The sequence below is a fragment of the Oncorhynchus kisutch genome, unplaced genomic scaffold (assembly GCF_002021735.2).
Source record: "Oncorhynchus kisutch isolate 150728-3 unplaced genomic scaffold, Okis_V2 scaffold860, whole genome shotgun sequence".
Classification (NCBI taxonomy): Eukaryota; Metazoa; Chordata; class Actinopteri; order Salmoniformes; family Salmonidae; genus Oncorhynchus; species Oncorhynchus kisutch.
The window spans coordinates 8,444-32,044 of record NW_022262805.1 but is presented as its reverse complement, the minus strand read 5'-3'; the positions used below and the strand labels follow the sequence as shown (position 1 = coordinate 32,044).

The 23,601-nt window shown below is 42.1% G+C and overlaps 1 protein-coding gene across 3 annotated transcripts; it reads right to left on the bottom strand.

Annotated features, from left to right (window-relative positions):
* Positions 1-12,401: 12,401 nt before the first annotated feature.
* LOC116362659 (zona pellucida sperm-binding protein 4-like) lies at positions 12,402-22,887 on the bottom strand. Of its 3 annotated transcripts, none has more exons than XM_031816714.1 (19): positions 22,780-22,887; positions 22,555-22,679; positions 21,811-21,954; positions 21,403-21,501; positions 21,137-21,295; positions 20,898-20,997; positions 20,499-20,719; positions 19,724-19,880; positions 19,314-19,537; positions 18,974-19,094; positions 18,459-18,655; positions 18,229-18,343; positions 17,850-18,019; positions 17,657-17,754; positions 17,367-17,497; positions 16,847-17,036; positions 12,812-12,953; positions 12,619-12,715; positions 12,402-12,541 (listed from the first exon to the last, which is right to left on the bottom strand). In XM_031816714.1, exons 2-19 carry the CDS (start codon positions 22,606-22,608, stop codon positions 12,420-12,422), a joined length of 2,541 nt encoding a protein of 846 aa, XP_031672574.1. In that variant the 5' UTR covers positions 22,609-22,679; positions 22,780-22,887; the 3' UTR covers positions 12,402-12,419. The 3 variants fall into 3 exon arrangements, with proteins under 3 accessions (XP_031672574.1, XP_031672575.1, XP_031672576.1); XM_031816715.1 differs by having other exon boundaries at positions 21,811-21,951; XM_031816716.1 differs by lacking the exons at positions 20,499-20,719; positions 20,898-20,997; positions 21,137-21,295.
* Positions 22,888-23,601: the final 714 nt, after the last annotated feature.

Here is a 23,601-nt window from a genome sequence, read left to right as displayed (position 1 = left end):
AGTTTGTATTTCATCCAACAATCTGTGCTACAAATTATGGCTACAGTATATGCAATTTCTTCTACTTTTTGAGTGACACAAAGATGCTTATCTAAATGGTGAAAATGCAACAGCTGTTAATCAGATTCACTTTGACTTTATATAGTGCACCAAGGGATAGTTTATCGCTTACGACCACACCGGCCTGAGTGAGCACTTCCTGTTTGGAAAGTTTGACAGGTGTTGGTAATTAAGTCGTGAGTGTTTGTTTGCTTGAGAGCTTTTTTGGTTATTTTCATCGTTTTTTGGAGTATAATTTAGATTTTTGCATTTGAACAAGTTTAAGTTTGGTTCGTTTTTTCCCCCTTTGCAGTTTTGCTGCTTGGGGGAAGAGTTTTTTGGGTGTTAATTTTCTTTACTATGACAGACAACATGGCAATGGCTAATGGAATGGATAAGGACAAAGAATATGCTCAACGGAAGAAAAATGGAGATGAAGGAGAGATGAAATATGGTAAAGAATTTACGGTGGCAGTGGAGTTGATGGGAGAAGATAGGGTCACGACGATGGAGTTACTACGTGCAATTAAAGAGGTGTGTGGAGAGGTGGTGGGATGTAGAGTAAAAGGAGAAAGAAAGTACGAGGTCACGATGAGAAATGGAAAAGAGCGCTTAATGGATGGCTTTATGATTAAAGAAACAAGAATTATGGCAAGAGACATGGTTTCCAATGAACTTATAGTCTCTTTCATGAATCTGCCTGTGTATATGGAAGACAACGCTATATTGGCCAAGCTATGTAGCTGGGGTGTATCAGCAAGTCTCTGAAATCAGGAGGAGAGTTTGGCCAGGGACGGAGATAGCAGATGGCACGAGATACTGCAAAGTGAAATTTACTGACACTGTGAAATCATTGCCTTACTCTACAAAGTTTGACACACTTGAAGGAGGAGAGTACTTTAGAGTTATTCATGATAAGCAGGTCAGAGTTTGTAGGCTTTGTATTCAGCCTGGTCATATTTTGAAGGACTGCCCTGAATTAAAATGTTATAAGTGTGGGAAGCAAGGGCATTATGCAAGAGAATGTTTAGGTGGAAAGGAAAGGGCATTTTGCGAAGGATGTCGCATGAGAACTGACGAGTGCAACTGGAGAGGTTGTGAATGAGGAGAGGAGCCAAGATCTTTTTGTGGAGACTGATGTATCACCGAGACCAGAAGAAGATGGAGGAGAGGACGTGGTGGAGGGTGGAGAGACGGAGAACGCAAGAAGGGAGAAAATCGAACAGAAGACGAACGAAATAGGGAGCAGTATGGACTCAGAAATAAGAAGGGGGAGTTTTCAGGAGGAGAAGGGGAGTGGGCTGGATGGAGGAACTGGGGACTCACAGATTTTGGGGGGGACCTCGGGCTATGTGGGTGCCTCGGAAGAAGGTGAAGTGGAGGGGAGTGGGATGCTGACAATAATAAAGGAGACACAAATGGATACAGGAAGCACAACAGGCACCGGAAAGAAGAGTTTAAGTTTCAATTTCAGATTCAGATGACATGGAACAGATTGACAGAAAATGGGGAGGCTACAGGAAGAGGAAAGCGGCGGCGGAGGTGAAAAAGGACAGAAAAGGAAGAAAACATGACAACAGAGAGGTAAATGAGAAAATATTTATTATTTTTACTATTTATCGGAATGGTTAATTTTATGTCAATAAATGCGAATGGTTTAAGAACAATGGAAAATTTTCAAAGAATAGTCAAAATGAAGAATTCTGATATTTTATGCCTTCAAGAAACACATTGGGACAATATATGTATTTTAGAAGTTAAAAAAATATGGAGAGATTTTATTTTTGTTAACAATGGCAGGGGTAATTCATGTGGTGTTGCTATTTTATTGAAGAAGGATGTGGTAGAGAATGTGAAACATATATATAATGATAATAATGGGAGGATTTTAATTTTGGATTTTGAATATATGAGTATGGTTTTTAGAATTATAAATATTTACGCGCCTAATAATGAAATAGAGCGCAAAAATTTATTTTTAGAATTAGGGAAATGGTGTGAGGGGAATTGTATTGTAGTTGGGGATTTTAATGTTAAAATGGATAGACTGGATATGACAAGAGGAGCTATTTTTAGAAGTGATGTATCTAGGGGGGTTTTAAAGAAGATGATGTTAGAAAAAGGAATAATTGATATGTGGAGAGAGGAAAATCCAGACAAAAAGAGAATTTTCTAGAAGGCAGGTGGTTTTAGGGGATTTGAAACAAACAAGGATAGATCTGGTTTTAGTAAAAGAAGGTTTAAGGAATTTTATGAAAGATATTAAGTATGTTTTTACAACTTTTAGTGATCATGCAGGTTTAACATGTTCAGTGGGTTTAGATAAGGAAAGAACAGGGGGTGGAATATGGTGTATGAATGCAGGGTATTTAGAAGATGAGGAATATGGGAAACAAATTAAATCTTTGATAGCATGTGAAATGGAGGATAAGCGGAAAGAGAATGATAAGTGTTTATGGTGGGACAAGGTTAAGGAAAAAATAAAAGGTTTTAGTATAAGATATGCAAGGAAAAAGAGAGGAAAGATGAAAAGAGAAGAAAATGAGTTGAGGGCTAGATTGGATGAAGAAATGGGGAAGTGTGACAGTGAACTTAATCATAATATAGAAACGTTTTTAGATTTAAAAGCAAAACTGAGTAAATATGAAATAGATAAGTGTAAGGGTGCAATTATAAGAAGTAAGGCAAAGTATGTTTTGGAGGGGGAGAAATGTACTTCATTTTTTCTTGGTTTAGAGAAGAATAAACAGAGGAGAACATATATGAGAGATTGAAAATGTAAAGGGTGAAGTTGTCAATGATTATGTAGAGATATTAGAAACAGTGCAGAATTTTTATAAGGATTTATTTAAGAAAGGGGAGGTGGATGAGGGGTGTGTAAAGGAGATATTGGATAGTGTGGATGTGCAAATTGATGTTGAGGATAAACAAATGTGTGTTGGGAAGATAACAGTGAATAAAGATAAAGATGCGATAAAGGGGTTACAAGTAAATAAGAGACCTGGAGTGGATGGAATAATTGCAGAATTTTATAAAATATATGAACGTTTTTTAGCAACTATTTTATTGGAGGTTTATCAATATATGGAGGATAATAGTGTTTCAGAATCTATGGTGACAGGGCTGATAACGATTTTATATAAAAATAAGGGGAGCAAATTGAAACTGGAGAATTATAGGCCAATTAGTTTATTAAATTCGGATTATAAGATTTTAGCTAAGATACTGGCAAATAGAATGAAGCAAGTTTTAAATGATATTATAGCACCTACACAGAATTATAGTGTGCCTGGTAGAGATATTGCTGATACAATTAATACGATTAGAGATGTGATAAATAAAATGAATCATGATAAGATAGGGGGAATAGTGTTAAGCATAGATTTAAATAAAGCCTTTGATAGGGTAGAACATGATTTTATGTTTAGGGTAATGGATAAATATGGTTTTGGTAATAGAATAATAGGATGGATAAAATTATTATATAAGAAGGCAAAAAGTAGGGTGAAGTGTAATGGAGTTAACTGATTCTTTTATTCTTGAGAGATCTGTGAGACAGGGGTGCCCTTTATCAGCTTTATTATTTGTTTTATCGGTAGAACCTTTAGCAGCATTTCTTAAAAAAGATCATCTTATAAATTGTGTACAGACTTCACAAGGAGGTTTTAGTTTGATTCATCAATACGCAGATGATACCACTATAACAGTTAGAGATGAGGGAAGTGTTAAAAGGGTGATGGAGTGTTTTAAAGTATATGGACAAGCATCAGGGGCAAAGGTTAACATGGAGAAGTCAGTTGTAATGTATATTGGGAAGATTAATGAGGGAAATTTTACTTTTAAGGTGGTAAACGATTATTTTAAGGTGTTAGGAGTTTTTTTAGGGGTGAAGGAAATGGAAGCTAGGGATTTGACATGGAGTGGTGTAATAAATAAAAGTTAGAAAGGTGGTAAATATGTGGAAGGGGAGGTCTTTGAAGTTAAAAGGGAAAGTTATTGTGATAAATTCCTTGTTGATGTCAATTTTTATTTACGTAATGAATGTTTTGGATATGCCAGAATGGGTTTTATCTGAAATGAATAAGATTTTAGTACATTTTTTATGGGATGGGAAGGGGGTGAAAATAGCTTTTAAAACTTTGATTGCAGGTTATGAGGAGGGGGGTTTGAAGTTGGTAGATTTAAGTGTAAGGAAAACAGCAATTAGAGTAAAAATGGTACGGAAAAATTTATTTGGTGAATTGGATTATGGGTGGAAAAGGTTTTTTAAAGATTATTTGCAAGAGGTAGGGAGGGTGGGGGACAATGGTTTATTGATGAGTATGAAGAAGGAAATGGTAGGTAATATATCGTTGTTTTATAGAGAAGTATTGGAGGCTTGGGGGCAATTTTTACCAAATATTTCTTATGAATGTACCATTTTAGAAAATATTTTAAATCAGCCGATATTTTTAAATCCAAAGATAAAGTGTAATAATATGACGTTTTGTAAATATTTTATGAGGGCTGGGATGAGGCAGATAGGTGACATAGTATATGAGGTAATTCCTGGGTTCCTTCCGTTTCAAGCAATATATGATAATGTGGTTGAAATAGATGAAGAGATAAGTAAAACTACTGTGGAGAATATGTATAAGAAAATATTAGGATGTATTCCTGGGGAGTGGGTGATTTTAATAAATAAAGAGGTGGCTAAAAGAGCGAGGGGTTTACCGGTTTTATATTATGAAAGTAATGGGGAGAAACATGATTTATCAGGTTTAAAAGTTAAAATGGTTTATAGTAAATGTATTTTAAAAGAGATAAAAGTTCCTGCTTCGGAAAAAGTGTGGTCTAGGGTGTTTGCAAACATGTATGTGAAATCAATATGGAAGAATGTAAAATGTAATTCTATAGAGTGTGAAGACAATGATTTTAAATTGAAACATAATAGGATTTTTACAAATGTGGTTTTGCATCAAATAAATAGGGATATCAAAAGAGAATGTGATATTTGTGGTACAGGGGTGGAACATTTTATGCACTTTTGTCGAATGTAGCAGGTTAAAAGATTTATGAGTTTTTAAAAGGGCTTTTAGTAAAACATTGGGGGGGGGAGATTTTAAATGAGGTGGAATGGAGAAGATTTTCTTTTTGGTATTAATGGGAAAAGTAAAGTTTTGAATTTTAATTTGGTTAATTATGTTTTAAGTCATGCTAGATACGCTGTAAGATTAAGAAGGAACATGGGTCATTATGAAGGGAAATGTGTGAGTGTGGAAGGTCTTTTTAGAAGGATTTTAGAGAAGGATACAGAGATAATATATAAATACGGTGGAGGAAATTTTGAAAAACTGTTTGTGTGGGGGAGTACTTTTATTGAAATTCTGTCAAATGGGAAACTTGTATTTAATTACTAATTGGTATTAGTGAATGATTGTGTTTTACATTTATTTTTTTCCCTCTATTATTTTTCTGATTTTGTAAAAGGGTGAATTGTTCATCCTTAATTAATATTGGCTGAATGTTGTAAATGTGTTTTTTCATAATAAAATAATAAAAAATAAAAAAAGTACGCTTGATCTCGTCTGATCTCGGAAACTAAGCAGGGTCGGGTTTGGATGGGAGACCGCCTGGGAATACCAGTGCTACAAATTATGACTACAGTATATGCAATTTCTTCCACTTTTTGAGTGACACAAAGAATCTTATCTAAATGGTGAAAATGCAACAGCTGTTAATCAGACTCACTTTGACTTTATATAGTGCACCAAGGGATAGTTTCTCGCTTACGACCACACCGGCCTGAGTACGCATTTCCTGATTGGAGAAGTGACGACAGGTGCGAGTGTCTGAGCTGTGAGTGAGTGTTTGCTGGAGAGTGTTTGCTCGAGAGCTATTTTTGTTAAATTAATTGGTCTTTAGTTGGATAGTTTAAAGTTTGGTTAGTCTTCCCCCTTGCAGTTTTTCTGCTTGGGGGAGAGTTTTTTTGGATTTATTTTTTTACTATGACGGACAACATGGAAAAGGCAAACGGAATGGACAAAGACAACGAAAAGGCGCAACGGAAGAAAAATGAAGATAACGAAGGAATGAAATATGGAAAAGAATACACGGTGGCAATTAAGTTGGAAGGAGAAGACAAAGTGACGACAATGGAACTACTAAGAGCAATGAAGGAGGTGTGTGGAGAGGTGGTGGGATGCCGAATGAAAGGAGAAACGAAGTATGAAATTACGATGAGAAATGAAAGAGGAAAAGAACGGTTAATGGATGGATTGCGAATAAAGGACACAAGGATTCTGGCAAGAGATATTAATGTGAAGGAATTGGTGGTGTCTTTTATGAATCTCCCAGTATACGTAGAAGATGGTGTGATACTGAGCAAGCTGAGTAGCTGGGGAGTGACGGCCGTCTCGGAGATAAGGAGAGTTTGGCCAGGAACGGATGTGGTTGACGGGACACGTTTCTGCAAGGTCAAGTTCACAGAAAAAGTGACATCATTACCTTATTCTACAAGAATTGAGACGTTGGAGGGAGCAGAATATTTCAGGGTCATTCATGACAAACAGGTCAGAGTGTGTCGTATGTGTATTCAACCCGGGCACATAGTTAAAGACTGCCCGGAATTTCAGTGTTTTAAGTGTGGCAATCAAGGACACTATGCGAGAGAATGTGATGGAGAGAAGGAAAGGAATTTTTGTGGTGGAAGCAGAAAGAGATTGGCGGAGTGCAACTGTGGAGAGGTTGGGGCTGAAGAGGGGAGTCAAACAATATTCGAGGAAGCAGTGGTATTGTCGCAAGAAGGAGAAGAAGATGGAGGAGAGGACGTGGTGGAAGGTGGAGAGACGGAGGAAGGAAGAAGGACCAGAAGATAAATGAAATTGGGAGCAGTATGGACTCAGAAATAAGAAGAGGGAGTTTTCAGGAGGAGGGGGGGAGTGGACTGGGGGGAAGCACGGGGGGCTCACAGGTTTTGGGGGAAAGCACAGCACTAACAAGTAGCTTGGGGGGTGAAGAAATGGAGGGGGTTATGGAGTTGATGACAATACCAGAGACGGCGATGAGCACGGGGAGCACAACGACTATACCAGAAGTGGAGATGAATACGGGGAGCACAACGGAGGTGGATGCCAAGAGTGGGAGTTGGCTGGATAACATGGACTTGGAGGAGATATCGGACACGGATGATGGGCAAAAGATGGAAAGAACGAGGGAAGGATACAGGAAGAGGAAAGCGGTGGGAAGAGGGGGAGAGAAAAGGGTGGAAGAAGAAAGAAACTGGATAACAGGTAGAGGATAATGAAATTATATTTTATTATTTTATTATTTATTAGAATGGTCAATATAATGTCAATAAATGCAAATGGTTTGAGAACAATGGGAAAATTTAATACAATAGTCCAAATGAAGAATTCAGATATTTTATGTATTCAAGAAACACACTGGGATAATGTTTGTGTTTTAGAAGTAAAAAAAAATATGGAGGGATTTTATTTATGTAAACAATGGCAGAGGGAATTCAAGTGGGGTTGCAATTTTATTAAGGAAGGATGTAGTAGAAAATGTGAAGATATAATGATAATAATGGGAGGATTTTAATTTTGGATTTTGAATATATGAGTACTTTTATTGAAATTCTGTCAAATGGGAAGCTTGTATTTAATTACTAATTGGTGTTAGTGAATGATTGTGTTTTAAATTGTTATTTTTCTGATTTTGTAAAAGGGTGAATTGTTCATCCTTAATTATTATAGACTGAATGTTGTAAATGTGTTTTTTTCATAATAAAAAGAGAAAAAAAGTATGCCTGATCTCGGAAGCTAAGCAGGGTCGGGCCTGGTTAGTACTTGGATGGGAGACCGCCTGGGAATACCAGGTGCTGTAAACGTTTTGCTCCAGCAGAGGGTTCTCTTGTCATGCGTGGAGCAACTGCCTTTTATTTATCACCCTAATGTTATCTTTTTATTGGACTAAATGCAGTTTGTTAGTGCTTCCCTGCCCTGATCATATCAAATAATGGACAGTGCGTTTCCCTCAAATCTAGGCAGTGCATTCAGCATTTATTTTTAGGCTAGGAGACTGTCAATGTCTGTAGTCCATTAGGGCCCTGTAAAATCCCTTCAATGTTTCTCCATTTACATTTCCCCGTTGTGTCACGCCTTGGTCTAAGTATTCTGTGTTTATCTTCATGTATTGGGTCAGGCCAGGGTGTGGCATGAGGTTTTGTATTGTGGTGTGTTTTGTCTTGGGGTTTTGGTGTGTATGTTTTTGGGATTGTAGCTAGTGGGGTTATCTAGCAAGGTCTATGGCTGTCTGGAGTGGTTCTCAATCAGAGGCAGGTGTTTATCGTTGTCTCTGATTGGGAACCATATTTAGGCAGCCATATTCTTTGAGTTTGTCGTGGGTGATTGTCCTTAGTGTCCTCTGTTAGTTTGCACCAGTATAGGCTATTTCGGTTTTCGTTATGGTCTTTGTTTTGTAGTGTTTATTCGTGTTGTACGTAGTTCATTAAACATGGATCGAAATCGACACGCTGCAGTTTGGTCCGACTCTCCTTCACACCTAGAAAACCGTAACAGAATCACCCACCACCAACGGACCAAGCAGCGTGTCAACAGGCAGGAGCAGCCCAAAGAGGAGATGCGCTATAAGGATTTCTGGACATGGGAGGAAATCCTAAACGGAGAAGGACCCTGGGCTCAGCCTGGAGAATATCGCCGCCCCAAAGAAGAACTGGAGGCGGTGAAAGCGGAGAGGCGCCGGTATGAGGAGGCAGCACGGCGACTCGGAAGGAAGCCTGAGAATCAGCCCCAAAAATGTATTGGGGGGGGGGCTCAGGGAGAGTGTGGCAGAGTCAGGAGTCAGACCTGAGCCAACTCTCCCTGTTTATCGTGAGGAGCCAAGGAGGAGACCAGAACCAGAGCCGGCGTTGGAGGTGAGCGAAGCAGAGACTGTGAAGGAGTTAATGGGGAAATTGGAGGAGAGAGAGAAATGAGGGAGTTGCTGTGTTGGTGCTTTTTGCATGGAATTCGCCTGACGAAACGTGTCGGGGATTTAATGGCACCTGGATTAGCGCTCCATACTCGTCCTGAGGTGCGTGTTAGTCGGCTGGTGAAGTTGGTGCCAGCCTCACGCACCAGGCCTCCTGTGCACATCCCTAGCCTTGCACGTCCTGTGCCAGCACTGCTCTCAAGATCTCCAGTACGCCTTCACGGTCTAGCCCATCCTGTGCCACCTCCACACTCCAGCCCTCCGGTAGCAGCTCCCCGCACCAGGCTTCCTGTGCGTGTTCTCGGTTCAGTACCACCAGTACCAGCACCACGCATCAGGCCTACAGTGCGCCTCGCCTCTCCAGCGCTGCCGGAAACTCCCGCCTGTTCAGCGCAGCCAGAGCCTCTCTCCTCTCCTGCGCTGCCGGAGTCTCCCGCCTGCATGGAGCAGCTAGAGCTGCCAGTCTGCATGGAGCAGCCAGAGCTGCCAGTCTGCATGGAGCAGCCAGAGCTGCCAGTCTGCATGGAGCAGCCAGAGCTGTCAGTCTGCAAGGAGCTGCCAGTCTGTAAGAAGCCGCCAGAGCCGTCAGCCTACATGGAGCAGCCAGAGCCGTCAGCCTGCATGGAGCAGCCAGATCCGCCAGTCAGCATGGAGCAGCCAGATCTGCCAGTCAGCCAGACTCTTCCAGATCTGCCAGTCAACCAGACTCTTCCAGATCTGCCAGTCAACCAGACTCTTCCAGATCTGCCAGTCAGCCGGGATCTGCCAGAACTGCCAGTCGGCCGGGATCCGCCAGTCAGCCAGGATCTGGTAGATATACCTACCTGCCTGAGCTTCCTCTCACTCCCGAGCTTCCTCTCACTCCCGAGCTGTCCATCAGTCCCGATCTGCTCCTCAGTCCAGTGGGGTTCTGGGTGAGGACTACTAGGCCATGGTCGGCGGCGAGGGTGGACTATCCAGGGATGCGAGGAGAGGGGACTAAGACATTGACTGAGTGGGTTCCACGTCACGCGCCGGAGCCGCCACCATGGACAGACGCCCACCAGGACCCTCCCTATTGTTTTGAGGTGCGTTCGGGAGTCCGCACCTTGGGGGGGGGGGGGGGGGGTTCTGTCACGCCCTGGTCTAATGTCACGCCCTGGTCTAAGTATTTTGTGTTTATCTTCATGTATTGGGTCAGGCCAGGGTGTGGCATGGGGTTTTGTATTGTGGTGTGTTTTGTCTTGGGGTTTTGGTGTGTAGGTATTGGGATTGTAGCTAGTGGGGTTATCTAGAAAGGTCTATGGCTGTCTGGAGTGGTTCTCAATTAGAGGCAGGTGATTATCGTTGTCTCTGATTGGGAACCATATTTAGGCAGCCATATTCTTTGAGTTTGTCGTGGGTGATTGTCCTCTGTTAGTTTGCACCAGTATAGGCTATTTCGGTTTTCGTTACGGTCTTTGTTTTGTAGTGTTTATTCGTGTTGTACGTAGTTCATTAAACATGGATCGAAATCTACACGCTGCAGTTTGGTCCGACTCTCCTTCACACCTAGAAAACCGTAACACGTTGACCGTTTGTCCCTGCATCTATAGGTTTTCACTCTCTAAAATGTACACCTTTTTAATAGAACATCCAATCATGTTATATTTCTATGTCCACGACAACGTTTAAAACCCTAGCAGGAAACCAAATAAGACAGATTTTGGGGTGTAGTTACCCTTTAACTAGGCATGTCAGATAAGAATGACGGCCTAGGAACTGCCTTGTTCAGGGGCAGATTTACCTTCTCGGCTCAGGGATTTGATCTTGCAACCTTCTGGTTACTAGTCCAACGCTCTACCCACCTGCCCGCCCAAGATTGAACTCGTATAATATTATAAATAAAATGCACTTTCAATAAAGCGTTTCACATTCTCCACTGGTTGAAATACTATCTGTGTCCTCAGATTAATGGAGTTAGATATGCATACGTTTTTTCCCTGTATATATGAATTACAAATCAATCATGTTTAGTCTATTGTATAGTTACAATGTGTAATCATTATCCCAGGAGCAGTAAACACTGAAGTGTATAATTGTAATAATTGTAATACATACGTGCAGACACGTTTGATATGACTGAAAGTGTCTGTCATACCAGAACCACACCTTTATTTGCCAAGGAAGAGTACATGATCGGTGAATATACTCTATAATTAATACGTGGTATTAACTAAAATACATGTGTATAGGTCTTGCATCCTTGGCACAATAAAGGTATTCTACTCTAGGCTTCATTAATGCCATTCAGACTTGAGGTTCATTGATTGGTATGAATATTAGTTCAGAACAATGTTTTAGGGTCCATACCCAGAGCGGCAAGTAAATAGCTAGCCATGTTACTTTAGCTGCATTGCAAGGCAAGCTTACAATTGTGCAGTCAATGCTTTAGAGCCACTGTTTCACAAGACAACATCCTGGTTTGTTGGTTCTCAGTCCCTGAAAGACAAATTACAAATTCATTCTGTTAAAACTAGCTCGTCTGAACTTCCTAATAGAGATTTTTGTAATTTAACTTGGACAAAAAAATATATATAGCCACGTCTCTACATTATCACATTCCTCTCAAATTGTACATTTGCTTGACTCGTTAAGACAACTTCCATCTGTTTTGTCAGCAATCTTCGTTGAGCGCCACAAGGCAAGGGTGGCTCGTGTCAAAATTAGTCTGGTCATCCCAAAGCCTTGGGACCCAAATGCATAATGATTGTGCAAACTCCCCCTTGTGGTGGTCTGGAGCAATGAAACCGTCCCGCGGTGCAAGCTCGCAACTTTAAGGAGTGTCTTCAGTCCCCGCTGTTCCGTACGGTGTGTTGAAATCTTATCCTGATGCGGAATAGATTGCAACGTATTCATGGCTCTACCTTCGTAGTTCAGACTTGGAGACTGTGAAGAGATGTCTTGTGGGGAATGCATGGGTGTCCGAGCTGTGCGCGAGTTTAAAACAGACAGCTCGGTACATTCAGCTTGTCAACACTTCTTACACAAACAAGTAGCGATGAAGTCATGCTCTTCCCATTTGAGCCATGAGAGATTGACATGCATATCATTGAAGAGGAAATGTCCATATTTGGATGGAAACCAAGCTAGTGAGAGGTATCAAGGAAAGTTGTAATTTCAGTTGAAAATTACCAACACTGCATCCAACCACAGCCCTGCTGGTTTCACTTTGGCAAACCACCATCTGCTATAACATTGAGTCAGTTCATCCTACTGGACAATGGAAAGTTTTGTTTCGTCACCCATTGTTTGTCCTAGACGGGAAAATTGGTGTGCAACACTTATCTCCCTCCGGTGGATGGTTCAGAGTTCCATGCTTACAAAAGGGTTGATTGATACATGGCAGATGACAAGCCTACGACATGGTGTTAAGGTAGCTCCAACGGTTAGGATTGTTTTATATAGAACACTTTATTTGACATGTTAGAACAATACATTACACCCAAAGAATGTATCCAGAAGAAATATACATGACGCTCCTCAAAGAGGTCTTTGACATGTCGTTGACCTGTTGAGAGAGAGAGAGCGAACCTATTAGTTCAGTTATGGTCTGCCAGGGTCTGAAAAGCATAAAACAAGACCTACCTCTTTTCAGGTTGTCCTGATTCACACATTGTCCACTACAGGGGCCGCCAGTGGGACTACTGGCATCACAGATGACCACATCACAATGGACAAAGACCTAGGAATCAAAGATTTGATGGTGTCAGTTTTTTTTAAAGGGATGATTGCCACTCACAAAATTAAAGAATAAAGATTGTTGGGTGAACTTTGTTACCTGGCCACTCGGCTCAACCGCATCACCGGCGAAGGAAAACATATAGGCCTCAAAGCGTTTGACGTGAGGGGGGAAGCGGACCCTGGCGTCAGCTTCTACCGGGTGGAAGACCACAATGTATGGATCCTCGGGGTTCTCACAGCTGCCAGTGTAGAGAGAGGGACTAAGTTATGAACAAGAAAATGCTGCAAACCCCAACCGCCTTGTGTACGAAGTCTTGTGGTGGTGTCATGACTGTCCTGTGAGGATCAGATCAATTTACAGCAGAAGTGGGTTCTTTCTCCCCCTCCAGTATGAACTAAAGGAATGTTTTTGCTAACAGGCTTTACCCAACAACAATCACCTTTGTCTTGAAAAAACATATACAATGTAAAGGCTAGAGACGTCCTACCTGTAGAGTAAGCGCGTTTCTAGTAAAAATCACAAAATAAAAACCAATATGACATTCATTTTCTATAGCTAATCTCTGAGTGCATAAAAGGAATGGTAACAGAAATTAACATTAGACCAGAAAACCGTGAGGCGCAAGCTAGACGTTTGGAACTTTCCTAACCTAGAAAATGAACTTAAGTGGGACCATTCTGCTACCACATCCAAACCATCCTACTCATCACCCACTGAGGAATCAGCGACAGGGTTGATTAGCCTATCTTCCAGAACGTGTGAAAGGAAAATCCATCCTGTAGTTCTGTTCAAGACTAGTCATTGGAGCCACGGACAACCAACGACATTGTGACCTCATGTAGCCAATCAGAGAGAAGACCAACCATCTACCTTTCCACGGCGGCATCCCACAAATACATTCATGCTTTTACTCCAAGCTGGTGCCGGTTCGTGTGTTCAAAAATGTATCACTGATAAGTGTCCCTTACGGAACGGTGGGGGGTGTGAAGAGAAACCTTGTAACAAGCTGTCATTGTGTCACCTGTGTGTTTAGCCTGTGTTATTTAGTTAGCTAGTAATTCAATTAAACCAACTTGTATAGTACTGAATCATAAGGCTGGGGTTTTTGCAGCTGCAAGGAGGATACGATGTAAAGTTAATAAGTTGACTATCAATTTAATAGATTTCTACCGTCTAGAGTTTAAGTCGGGAGACGGTAACTTTAAAACCGCTTCCTCTGCACCCCAAATCCTACATTTTTATTTTAAAAGAACAGAAATTGGGCTTTCCGTCAACAATATTTATTTTGGTCTAACATGTATATTCAATTCCATTGACATGAGGTGAGATGTCCCTCTAAATGGTTCTTAATTCTAAATGATCCAGAAAGGTCGCCTGTAGTCTGACCAGAATATTGATCGTGGTTTAACCAAAGTTGCCGAAGAGACAGTCGGTATCATCAACACAAGTACTTCATTTTAAACAAGAATTTCATGCAATGCGCCAGAGCAATTCTTCCGCTGTTGGAGAAAAATTGGTCACACAAAATAAATTCTACACCCACGGCATCGGAGTCACATGGAGGACTTCTGTGAAGGGCGCAGCTCTACTATACAAAGTAACCTACGCATTGACAGTTTAGGCCTACTTTTTTAATTTGCATCTTTGGGAGGTTTATCCTTTACCGTTTAACTGCCAGATATTAGCAAAAAGGAATTTGTGAAAGCTGAAGACGTTATATTAAGAGAAACACCCACACCAGTACAAATCACTTGAGCTGACAGACGATGGTAAGGATTTTGCACAACGATATAGTTGCAGCTGAAGTGACAGATCTCAACTACCCATTTTGTGCACAGCCATGTGAATGTTGTCTTTTCCTATGATATACAAAACATTTCAGCTTGTTTTTTTAAAACTGCTATGACATTGCTGATTTAATAAACAGCTGCGAAGTTACACCGTGTCCACATGGCCAAATTTAGGTTGATACCAATTCATAAAAATGGTAAAATTGCATGATTTCATAGCAAACATTGTAGCCCATTACAAGGTAGGAAAAATAAGTCATCTTTCTATAGTAACCCAATTAAAATTCTTGATAAAAATTAGGCCAGTATGTCCATCTGTGGCAAAGTGCTCACCCAAATAAAAAATGTGGTAACATTTTTAAATATGAACATTAGCTAGCTAAATAAGGTTAGCAAGATGCTGCTACACTTGACTGTGGTATTTGTTCATGTTTAGCAACTCCCAATTAGCGCATTCCTCTAGGACAGGAAATTCCATTGAAAGCGGCATCAACTTCTGGTGATCCTGTCAACTGATCCTATTCAGTTTCAAACATCCATGCTGCACAGCCATCTGAACCATCCTTTAGGTTTAGTGCAATAACTGTTTTAAACACAAGAGGTCACTTGTGCCTGAATTCAACCCAAAACCAACAACTATTCAGTCAGTGTTAAGAGCAGTTGTATGAAACCAATCGGAAAGGCAAGCCAAGCTTGCCAGCCGCTCTTGATTTCCATTCGACTGACCATCAGCTTGGCACAACACTGAACTGTAGTAAACCAAAAGGATAACATTGAGTAAAAAGGTGTAGGTAATGCCAACATTAACCTTTTCACACACACAAGTTCCAAATATCTTCAACAGTCGCCCCAGTGGGAGTTGATTTTTATGCGCGTGATGTCAGAATGCACTCACCGTTCCAACATGTGGACATTTAACCCGCGCTGACCTCAGACCAAGGAACACTACCTGCTAATTTTCTAGAAGCCGTTTCAACTTCTAATTTTGCCTCATTCATTCACAAAAGTAGCCCATTTCACGGTTGCAGACCATTTAGATTTGAGAATTTAATGAGCCGGACAAACTTTCCTTCAAAAGAAAGCCCAAGCACTTCCCCAGATCAAGTATACAGTCCTTGCACATTTATTGCCTTCCTTACAAATAACTGTGGACATGCGTGTATTCCTATCAAAGTGCCTTATTTTCTGTGTCACGTGTTGTCGTTTCTACTGCATCGTACCGTAAGTATAATGTACTTAACGTTTTATTCATGCCTTCTGATTCTTGCCTAGATTGTAATGGACACGTGTGTAAAACACTTTTGAAGCTGGTACTAAATATGAGCTAATGCTAACGCCATACAATGCAGTCAGGTTATCACGTAAGCGTCTGTCAGACTTATGGTGATCTCAACTGGAGTACCCCCATTGTCTTGAATGCACTGAAGTCGTCAGTTGATTTGAACACGGCATCAGAGTGTAAACTATGGTACCTCAGGGTTGCCAGATCAGACCCCCCTTTCCAGGGGTATATAGCTTAGAAAAACTGCCTGCCTCACCATTTATTGTTGATAAATTCCCAGATCTTAGTAATATTTCCTGCATCATCCTCTTCACAATACCTTCCCAAGGACTTAGCCCCCAATAATGGATTGTGCTATATCTTGCAACTCTGTTTAGATTTCGTGCTACGGTTGTATTTGGGGAGGTGACAACAATTGGCGTTTTGTATAGTTACCTGTAAACTACTTGTCATGTGTACGCCGTAACAAGTACAAACATTATCACATGCTGAAGTGGCCAAACTAAGTTAAGATCTCAGGCAACGGGCGCAGTGAACAGCATTCTAGGAGTTCTTGGTTGACAAACATGGCTGCCATACTTTCTATACTAGATTTACATGGCTCCCTTGTACCGCGTCATACTGTAAAACAAGTCAACCTGTTATTTAGACTAGATGATAACGTTAACATTGATATATTTTACAAGCAAAGCTGGAATAAAGTTGTGAAGACCTTTATTTCTCAACACAAAACATTGTTTAGATGCTTTTCAGACAACGCGGTTTAGAGTCGTTTGATGCAGCATACGTTCCAATGATACGCTGCAGGGACCACTCAGTGATAACAAGCATGTGATCATACGCGCCAGAATCTCCCATAAGTGTGAAATTGGGTGGAGATCTGGTGACAGACCGCACATGGCTCACATCGTTTTTAAGCATTGTGACCACTCGACCTATGGATGGGGGCATAGCCACTGTAGCCAAAGTAAATGGCCTGCCAAGCATGATAGGTTGCTAATTACTCAGGAACCACACCTGTGGAATAACACTTGTTTAGGCCCAAAAACGACATGTTACCCATTAATGATGAGATTCCACCGGGGTCGGGAGTCGCGGTCCTCGTTGAGGGTGGCCCAGCAGTGGTCAAGCACCAGCGCTACCTTGGGATCAGAGGACGTGGTCAGCTCCACCTCAAAGTGCAGAGGCTGTCTCAGGTACCTCACCACTGGATAGTCCTCCTCCTGGTGGAACGTGTTATACGAGGCGTCTGGAACACAGAACAAGACAACCGGGGGTCGTGGTCAGTGGGCACCATCGGAACTTGTCCATTAAGAAATGCTCGTTTATCATATCCTGTTGTGCCCCAATGAACACAAGCCATTTATAGCCAACACTATCCACCCCCCACTAGAGGCTTCTGACAAATTCCCAAATCAGCTCCTCACCGTTACTACATAGCCACACCTGTAGATCTCAGAACGCAAGAGTAATATATCACAAGGCTTACATTTTTGGGAATGGTTTTGTAAAGGAGACCTTCCAAGATTCTTTTAGAGGCTAGGGGTCAAGTTGAAATTCTGAATTTGTGCACGCTTACCCTGAGCGAGTCTCATTCTGACCATTAGTCGACCCGTCCCAGTCTCGGCAAAAGGCTCGTTGTCACGCGGCCTGGTCAGGAAGGCCAATGTGCGAGTGATGTTGGCCACATAGTAGCAGGAAACCTTTAACCTAAAAAGAGGGATGTAAGCAACTTCAATAGGGGAAACGTCAAGCAGTGGAGTGGACACTGGTAGTAGAGGCACATTTTCCCTGTATACAAGTAGCAAGATGAAGAAAATAAACCTTATGAAAGCTAATAGCTACAATTGTGAGGCGTAATCCACTTACTGATATTCCTCCTCTGAAGACGTCGTGGCATTCAGCTTCACCTCAAGTTCATCTGGCAAGGAGATTTCGTTCTCATACAGCATGACATTGTTGATAAACTATGTAGTAGAGGGGAATTGCTTATTACAGCCTGAAGAAGCAAACAGTCCGTAAATACACAGTACCCATCACCTCAGGGTAATAGTCATTTTACCTTCCTGGTGGTGCCACAGGAGTTCACAGTGAAGTGGAAGTAGGCGAAGCGATCGTCACTGTAGGTGGGACCACAGGCGGGGTCGCTCAGGGTCAGCTGACTGGGGTTCAGACCGGGAGCAGACTCCACCTTCACTGCCAGCGCAGTCATCGTTCCATTAGAGAAACACTCTTGGAGGTGGGGGATCAAAAGACAGGTAGCCATCAGACCTGGGTTCTGTATTTGTTACACTTATTGAGCTTGAACCAATGGAATAGCACCAAAATGCAAACCATGCCCATCCGGCACTACCATTTAGACTCACGGTATTTGCAAGGAACCCAGGTTTGGTAACCATGTTAAATGACAATTTATCGTAAGTAATTGTTTGAGAACCAACCAGTCAGCGTTTTGAGGAAGCTGCAAGCCAGGGAAAAGTATTTGATGGTCATGTTGTTGTAAGGATTCAACAGAGCCACATCCAGTCTGCTCCTGACAGAGGACGAGTGAACCGACTGGGAACCAATGGGAGAGTTCATTAGTCCAATATTGTATGCATGTACACAGGGTAAGGAAAGCGAAGGCTAGCTGCAGCAATTTAGGTTAACATGTTTTGGGAGAGCGTCGTACCTCAAACACTGCGTCCGGCGAAGAGAAGGGCAACGTGATGGTGAAGTCTGTGTCGCCCTCTGTTAAATACTGTTGAGCAAACTCATGGTTAAGCAGCCGCTTGCCAACCAAGACCACAAAAAAGGGCTCTTGGTTCCTGTAGTCCACAGTGATGTGGAAGTTCTCCTGATCACAGTTGCCAGTGACTGAGGGTGGCACTACAAGGACAAACAGGGTTGTGTTCATTAATTAAGCACAAAAAACAGGAAGGTACTACTTGAACTTGTCCAAGAAGAAACCCTTGTTTAGATTGCAAAATGTTTTGCTACGGTGGGACTGAATAAACACGATCCTGGCAAATCAGGAACAGGGAAACTGGGTCCAAATACTCTAAAGCTTAACATTCTCTGTAGAAAGACCGCATAGGAAAACCCTACAGTATGGCTAGTTGGTCTTTCACTGCCAATTTCCTTTCAGGGCAATCATTAACGAGAGGAAACCATTCAACAGTAGTTTGGCGTAGTCCAGAGGCATACCAATGTCCAGCAGTACAGCGTCCACAACGGCAGAGTGAGAGAAAGGAGCGTACTCTGGAAAGATGACCAGGCCGTAGATCAGCTGAAGAGTGAAGGTTGTGACACCTTGTTCCGCCCTTCTCTGTAGTGAAGTTAAAAGCATTGGTCAGCATTATTGTTGCAACAGAACTCTATTCAACATCAAGTGACAACTAAGTACATATGGGGACTATTAAAACAACACTTGAGTAAATGAGGGATACAAAGTACATTTGTGCCATTATTTATATTTTGTTGGTGGCCCACTTATTAGGGCATGAACAAATCACTGCGTGTGGCTTTGCATTTAACAGAAACACACCTCCTTAAAGACCACCGGGTCTGAGAAGGGCACCTCCATCCTGAAGGTCTTCAAGGTGTTGTCCGGGGATCTCTGCTCTTGAACATTGAAGCCCCTGGCGTTGCACTCTGCAACAGTTAGCACCATGGTGGGAAAGGTGATGTTCAGCAGCTCCACATCAAGGTTGAAGGTCCCCAACTCAAGCACAAACACTGCCTGCTCAGGAACTGTGTCTAAGGGCGTGTCTGTTCATTGGCAAACAAAGGAAAACATTTTGAAATGCGGTACAATGGAAGTTGAAAATTGACATTTGTTATTGGGTAAGTCCAGGTATTGCCTCCCCATGTTCAGTACATTTTCTGTTTTGTGCCTAATGAACAACCCAGGCATCCCAAATTACCATAGGCGCCATTTAACTAAACCAGACTCACAGTTGCGAACTTGTGGAGGCCTGGCCATCGGAGGTGTTGTGATAGGGAAGAGGACTTTATAGCTGGTGTTCTCGTGTGCGACCTCCTCGATCCACAGCAACTCAAGCATGGGCTCAATGGTGTAAGTGACAAAGTACTGGTCATCCTGAATATGGCTCTGTAAGGGAGACGAGTGATGCAGTCAGGCTGTAATACACAATTTGAGTGCAAAAACAGGTAAATGTTCCTTATAAGCCAGAATTGTAATTACAATTATTCTACCACTTTTTGCCACTCGTAATTTAAGACACAATATCCTAAAGGAAAGTATTGGTTACCAGACTTTAGACAGCTGGTAGGTGTATGTTGTCAACTTGCATTTTCAAAGCAACTGACACGCAAAGTAAACACTTGCGCAATATGTAAACAGCAGCCGAGTGTTGCTTGCATTCAGTTGACAGTGGCAAAGCTACCGCCTCCCTAAAAAGTCAGGTAAACAATACTTCAGTGTGGATATTTGGTCTGAAATTTCAAGCGGCTAAAGGACAAACTGCAAAGACAAGAGGTAGAGTAATGTTTAAGTGTAATTTTATGCAAAATTCACAATTTTGCAAACCATTGTATATTAGCCTGGTTAAGCAAACAATTGCTCAATAAGAAACGTTTTACACAAGACAACGTTTCTAGGAGTTTACCCATGAGAGATGGCAAAGGGTTACTGCAAAGCACTGACAACTGCTATAGTATAAAGGGCTCTACAAATAAGACAGGAACATTTTACTCATCCAATGCTGACCTTGAAGTAGCCGCCAACCGCCCCCACCGGAATTTCAACAATAATATGAGCCTCTGTGACTAAAACCGAGTAGTTTCTGGCAGCCATTTCCTCAGTGTCCAGCCTCTTAGCGTCAATTCCCATGTACACCTCCAACATGGTGAAGGCATCAGAGGAGAAAAGTGGGTCTATGTGCTTGGGCATGTACCAGGTGATCACTTCTGGAGTAAAGGCCACTGCCTCTGCAGTGACACAAGAAGCCAAGTGCACATCAAAACAGAACATTTTGCAACTGAAAACTGTGCCATTATTTGGAAAAAGTTCACCAAAACATTTTCCCAACTGAACACTACATGAATGTCTTGTCTGGAGCCAATTAAGAACTGGGCTTATAGGATCTTAAATTATTTCACACTCAACCTGGTGTTGGACAAACAGCCGTGGCATCTACTCGAGTAACCAGCCACTTCTGCTCAAAGAAGGTTGAGGTTGAGAGCACCCGCATCGGAACCCCAGCTACCTGTTCAGGGGGCAACCACACCAGGGCCGTGTTCAGTAGGACACACCGTATTAACAATATGTTGCAGAGTTCAGGTAGGGCCACCGTTTCCAAATGTTTGCTCTACTGAACATGACCCAGTTCATGGAGGTCAGCTTACATTCTGGAGGTATGTCTCCTCTGCATTATGAGGGCTTCTTAACACCAGCCGTGTGGGAGTGTTGGCTATTGCATAGCCCTTTCTTTGGACCTCATCCACATTCATGACATTCTTGCTAGGACTAAAGACGACTGTCATTTTGTATCCTGAAGCAACAGCCTGTCTCAGGAAATGGAAACATGAATTAAACAAAATTGTCAAACGCACATTGTTTAGCGCCATCCTGTCATTTTGTTGTGAAATTACAGAAACTGAAATGTATAAACCTCAGCTCCCCTCCGGAAGTTGCCGCTCCTTGCTTTCGGGCCCCCAGTGGGCTGTTTGGGGATGGTTTGGATGTCTGGAAGAGTCCTTCTGACAGACACCTAGAGAAGAAAGGCCATTATTCCCTGTGCATTTTCTCCCTCCCATACAAGAGGAAATCAAGGGCCAGTTCTCAATCTGTCCACTCGCCTCCTTAAATGCATTGAGAATAGGCCAAAATTCCTCACCTCTAAAGTTCTCCTATGTGCATTTTGAAGACGCGAGTGGAATTGAGAGAGTCAAGAACTCTACGTTGTGTCGCAGAAGAAATGAAACACTGGACAGTTGTAGCTCTAGACAGATCATTTATACAGGCAGTACGACAAGCGGGACTGTAAACATGTCCATTGGGGCATGCTCTGCTCACTTGCCTCCATGTAGTTGCGGTCGCACAGAATCTCTCGGGAGGTCCAGGGGGTGTAGCTACAGGTTTTGCCCACTCTATAAACAGGGTCTTCAGTCATGTGGTTTCCTGGCAGCCTGAACTGCATGACCAAGCTGAACATCTTATCATCCTAAAATGAAGGGGGAAGGGAAAAAAGCCTTCATTATATAGCAAAAAAAATATTCAGGTGACATTCATGCAAGTTATAGACTGTGGCAAAATTGGCTATATGAATGCAGCTGCCACTGTATTGAAGCCACACTACAGGAGTAGAGCTCAATAGTTCACATCACTGCAGTCTGTATCAGAAAGTTGGCTGGCCCTCTGAAAGCTCTCCATAAACTTCTGCTGTACCTTACGTCATCGTTAACTTAGAGGTAAGAGATACCAGACCAAGGGGTGGCTAACAATGGAGATCCTTTTGATATCCACAGAGTTAAGTAAAACTGCTTCAATGTTTCTGGAACCGGACTTCGGCAACTCAGGCTTATTGAGGACCTTTTTACTGAAGAATGGGTTCAGTTATTTCATTTTTCCATCTAGTGATGCAAATATTGACTTGTATCTTTGTGTAGACAGGGCTCATCTGTAAAAGAGCCTGGTCTCAGCATGACTCCATGTCAAAGGTAAATAAAATGACATTGCTACAGTACGAGTTGCAAATGCAGTGACACTGAAAGGCAAACTGTCCATTTGAAGTACAAGCAAACACTACAGTTCTTAGGGTTACCATGTTTTGGGAAAAGCAGTTTTGAAGAGAAGCAAAAAACATGGCATTCCCCATGGGGTCAAATTTAAAGCTGAATCCACACTGAGTAGCAAGGCCAGGCGTCAGGTTTATGATTTGTGTGTCATCTGGAAGGGACGGAGATGGTGTGAACACAATAGTTGACAAGCAATATCAAGCCATGAATTATGAAAAGGAGAGAAAGAGAATCATAAGAGGCAAACTCACTGAAGACAGCGTCAACCTCTTCAAAAAGAGGAGCGACACTCAAACGAATAACGTTACCAAGGCATTCAGCGTTGAGGTCATCTGGAATAGGAAAGGTTAGTTAAAAAAAACATATTTTAAATATTGTCAAACACTTAGTGCTTAAATTTGCAAGGTGCAAAATGCATACTTATAGGGTCTGTTGTGCTTGTATGCCCACAGCTGCCATCAATAGGCAAAACAACCTGTAAGGCATTTGACAAATTATTATGATTAAAAGGAGGAAGAAACACAACTCAAATTGTTTGCGTCGCATAAGACTCTCCTAGGCCTGCTAATACGTACCCTGAGCGTAAGGAAAATAATCATGTAAACAGATTGTGTCTGATAAAATACCCAGCTAACAGAACCTGATATTTGACCCAAAGTGTGCAGCCTACAGCCCAGGGGTATGCAACTTTTACCCTATGACAAAGGCTTCCCACACTCAGTCACCTGACACCCCAAAGGGCTGCACATTTTCTTTTATTCCCCTAGCCTACAAGCTGATTCAAAATAATCATCCAGCTGTAATCTGAATCAGCTGTGTAGTGTTAGGACAAAAACCTAAATGTAAGGCTACTGTTCAATTTTAGAAGGGTGCTCCGCCCTCACCGCTTTTATCCATTCATGTCAGGGGCCATGGACCGGTGCACCTCGGCTCAGGTTAATAGAACTCCCTCATTAGCAGCACAACAGCCTTTCACAGGTGAAAAGCATAATTACCCAACCGTCTACAATTGTAGCCCAGACAGAGAGAAAGATATTGGCCTCTATGGTGAACTTGCTCTGAAATGCCGACAT

Bases quoted from the DNA above. Each gene is read 5' to 3' on its own strand.
- LOC116362659 (XM_031816714.1), bottom strand. From the start codon at position 22,608: ATGGGGAATGCCATGTTTTTTGCTTCTCTTCAAAACTGCTTTTCCCAA. The intron at 21,955-22,554 runs GTAACCCTAAGA...CCTTCATTTTAG, and splicing joins ACTGCTTTTCCCAAAACATG to GATGATAAGATGTTCAGCTT. The intron at 18,020-18,228 runs GTTGGTTCTCAA...CCCACCTCCAAG, and splicing joins CTTCCTCAAAACGCTGACTG to AGTGTTTCTCTAATGGAACG.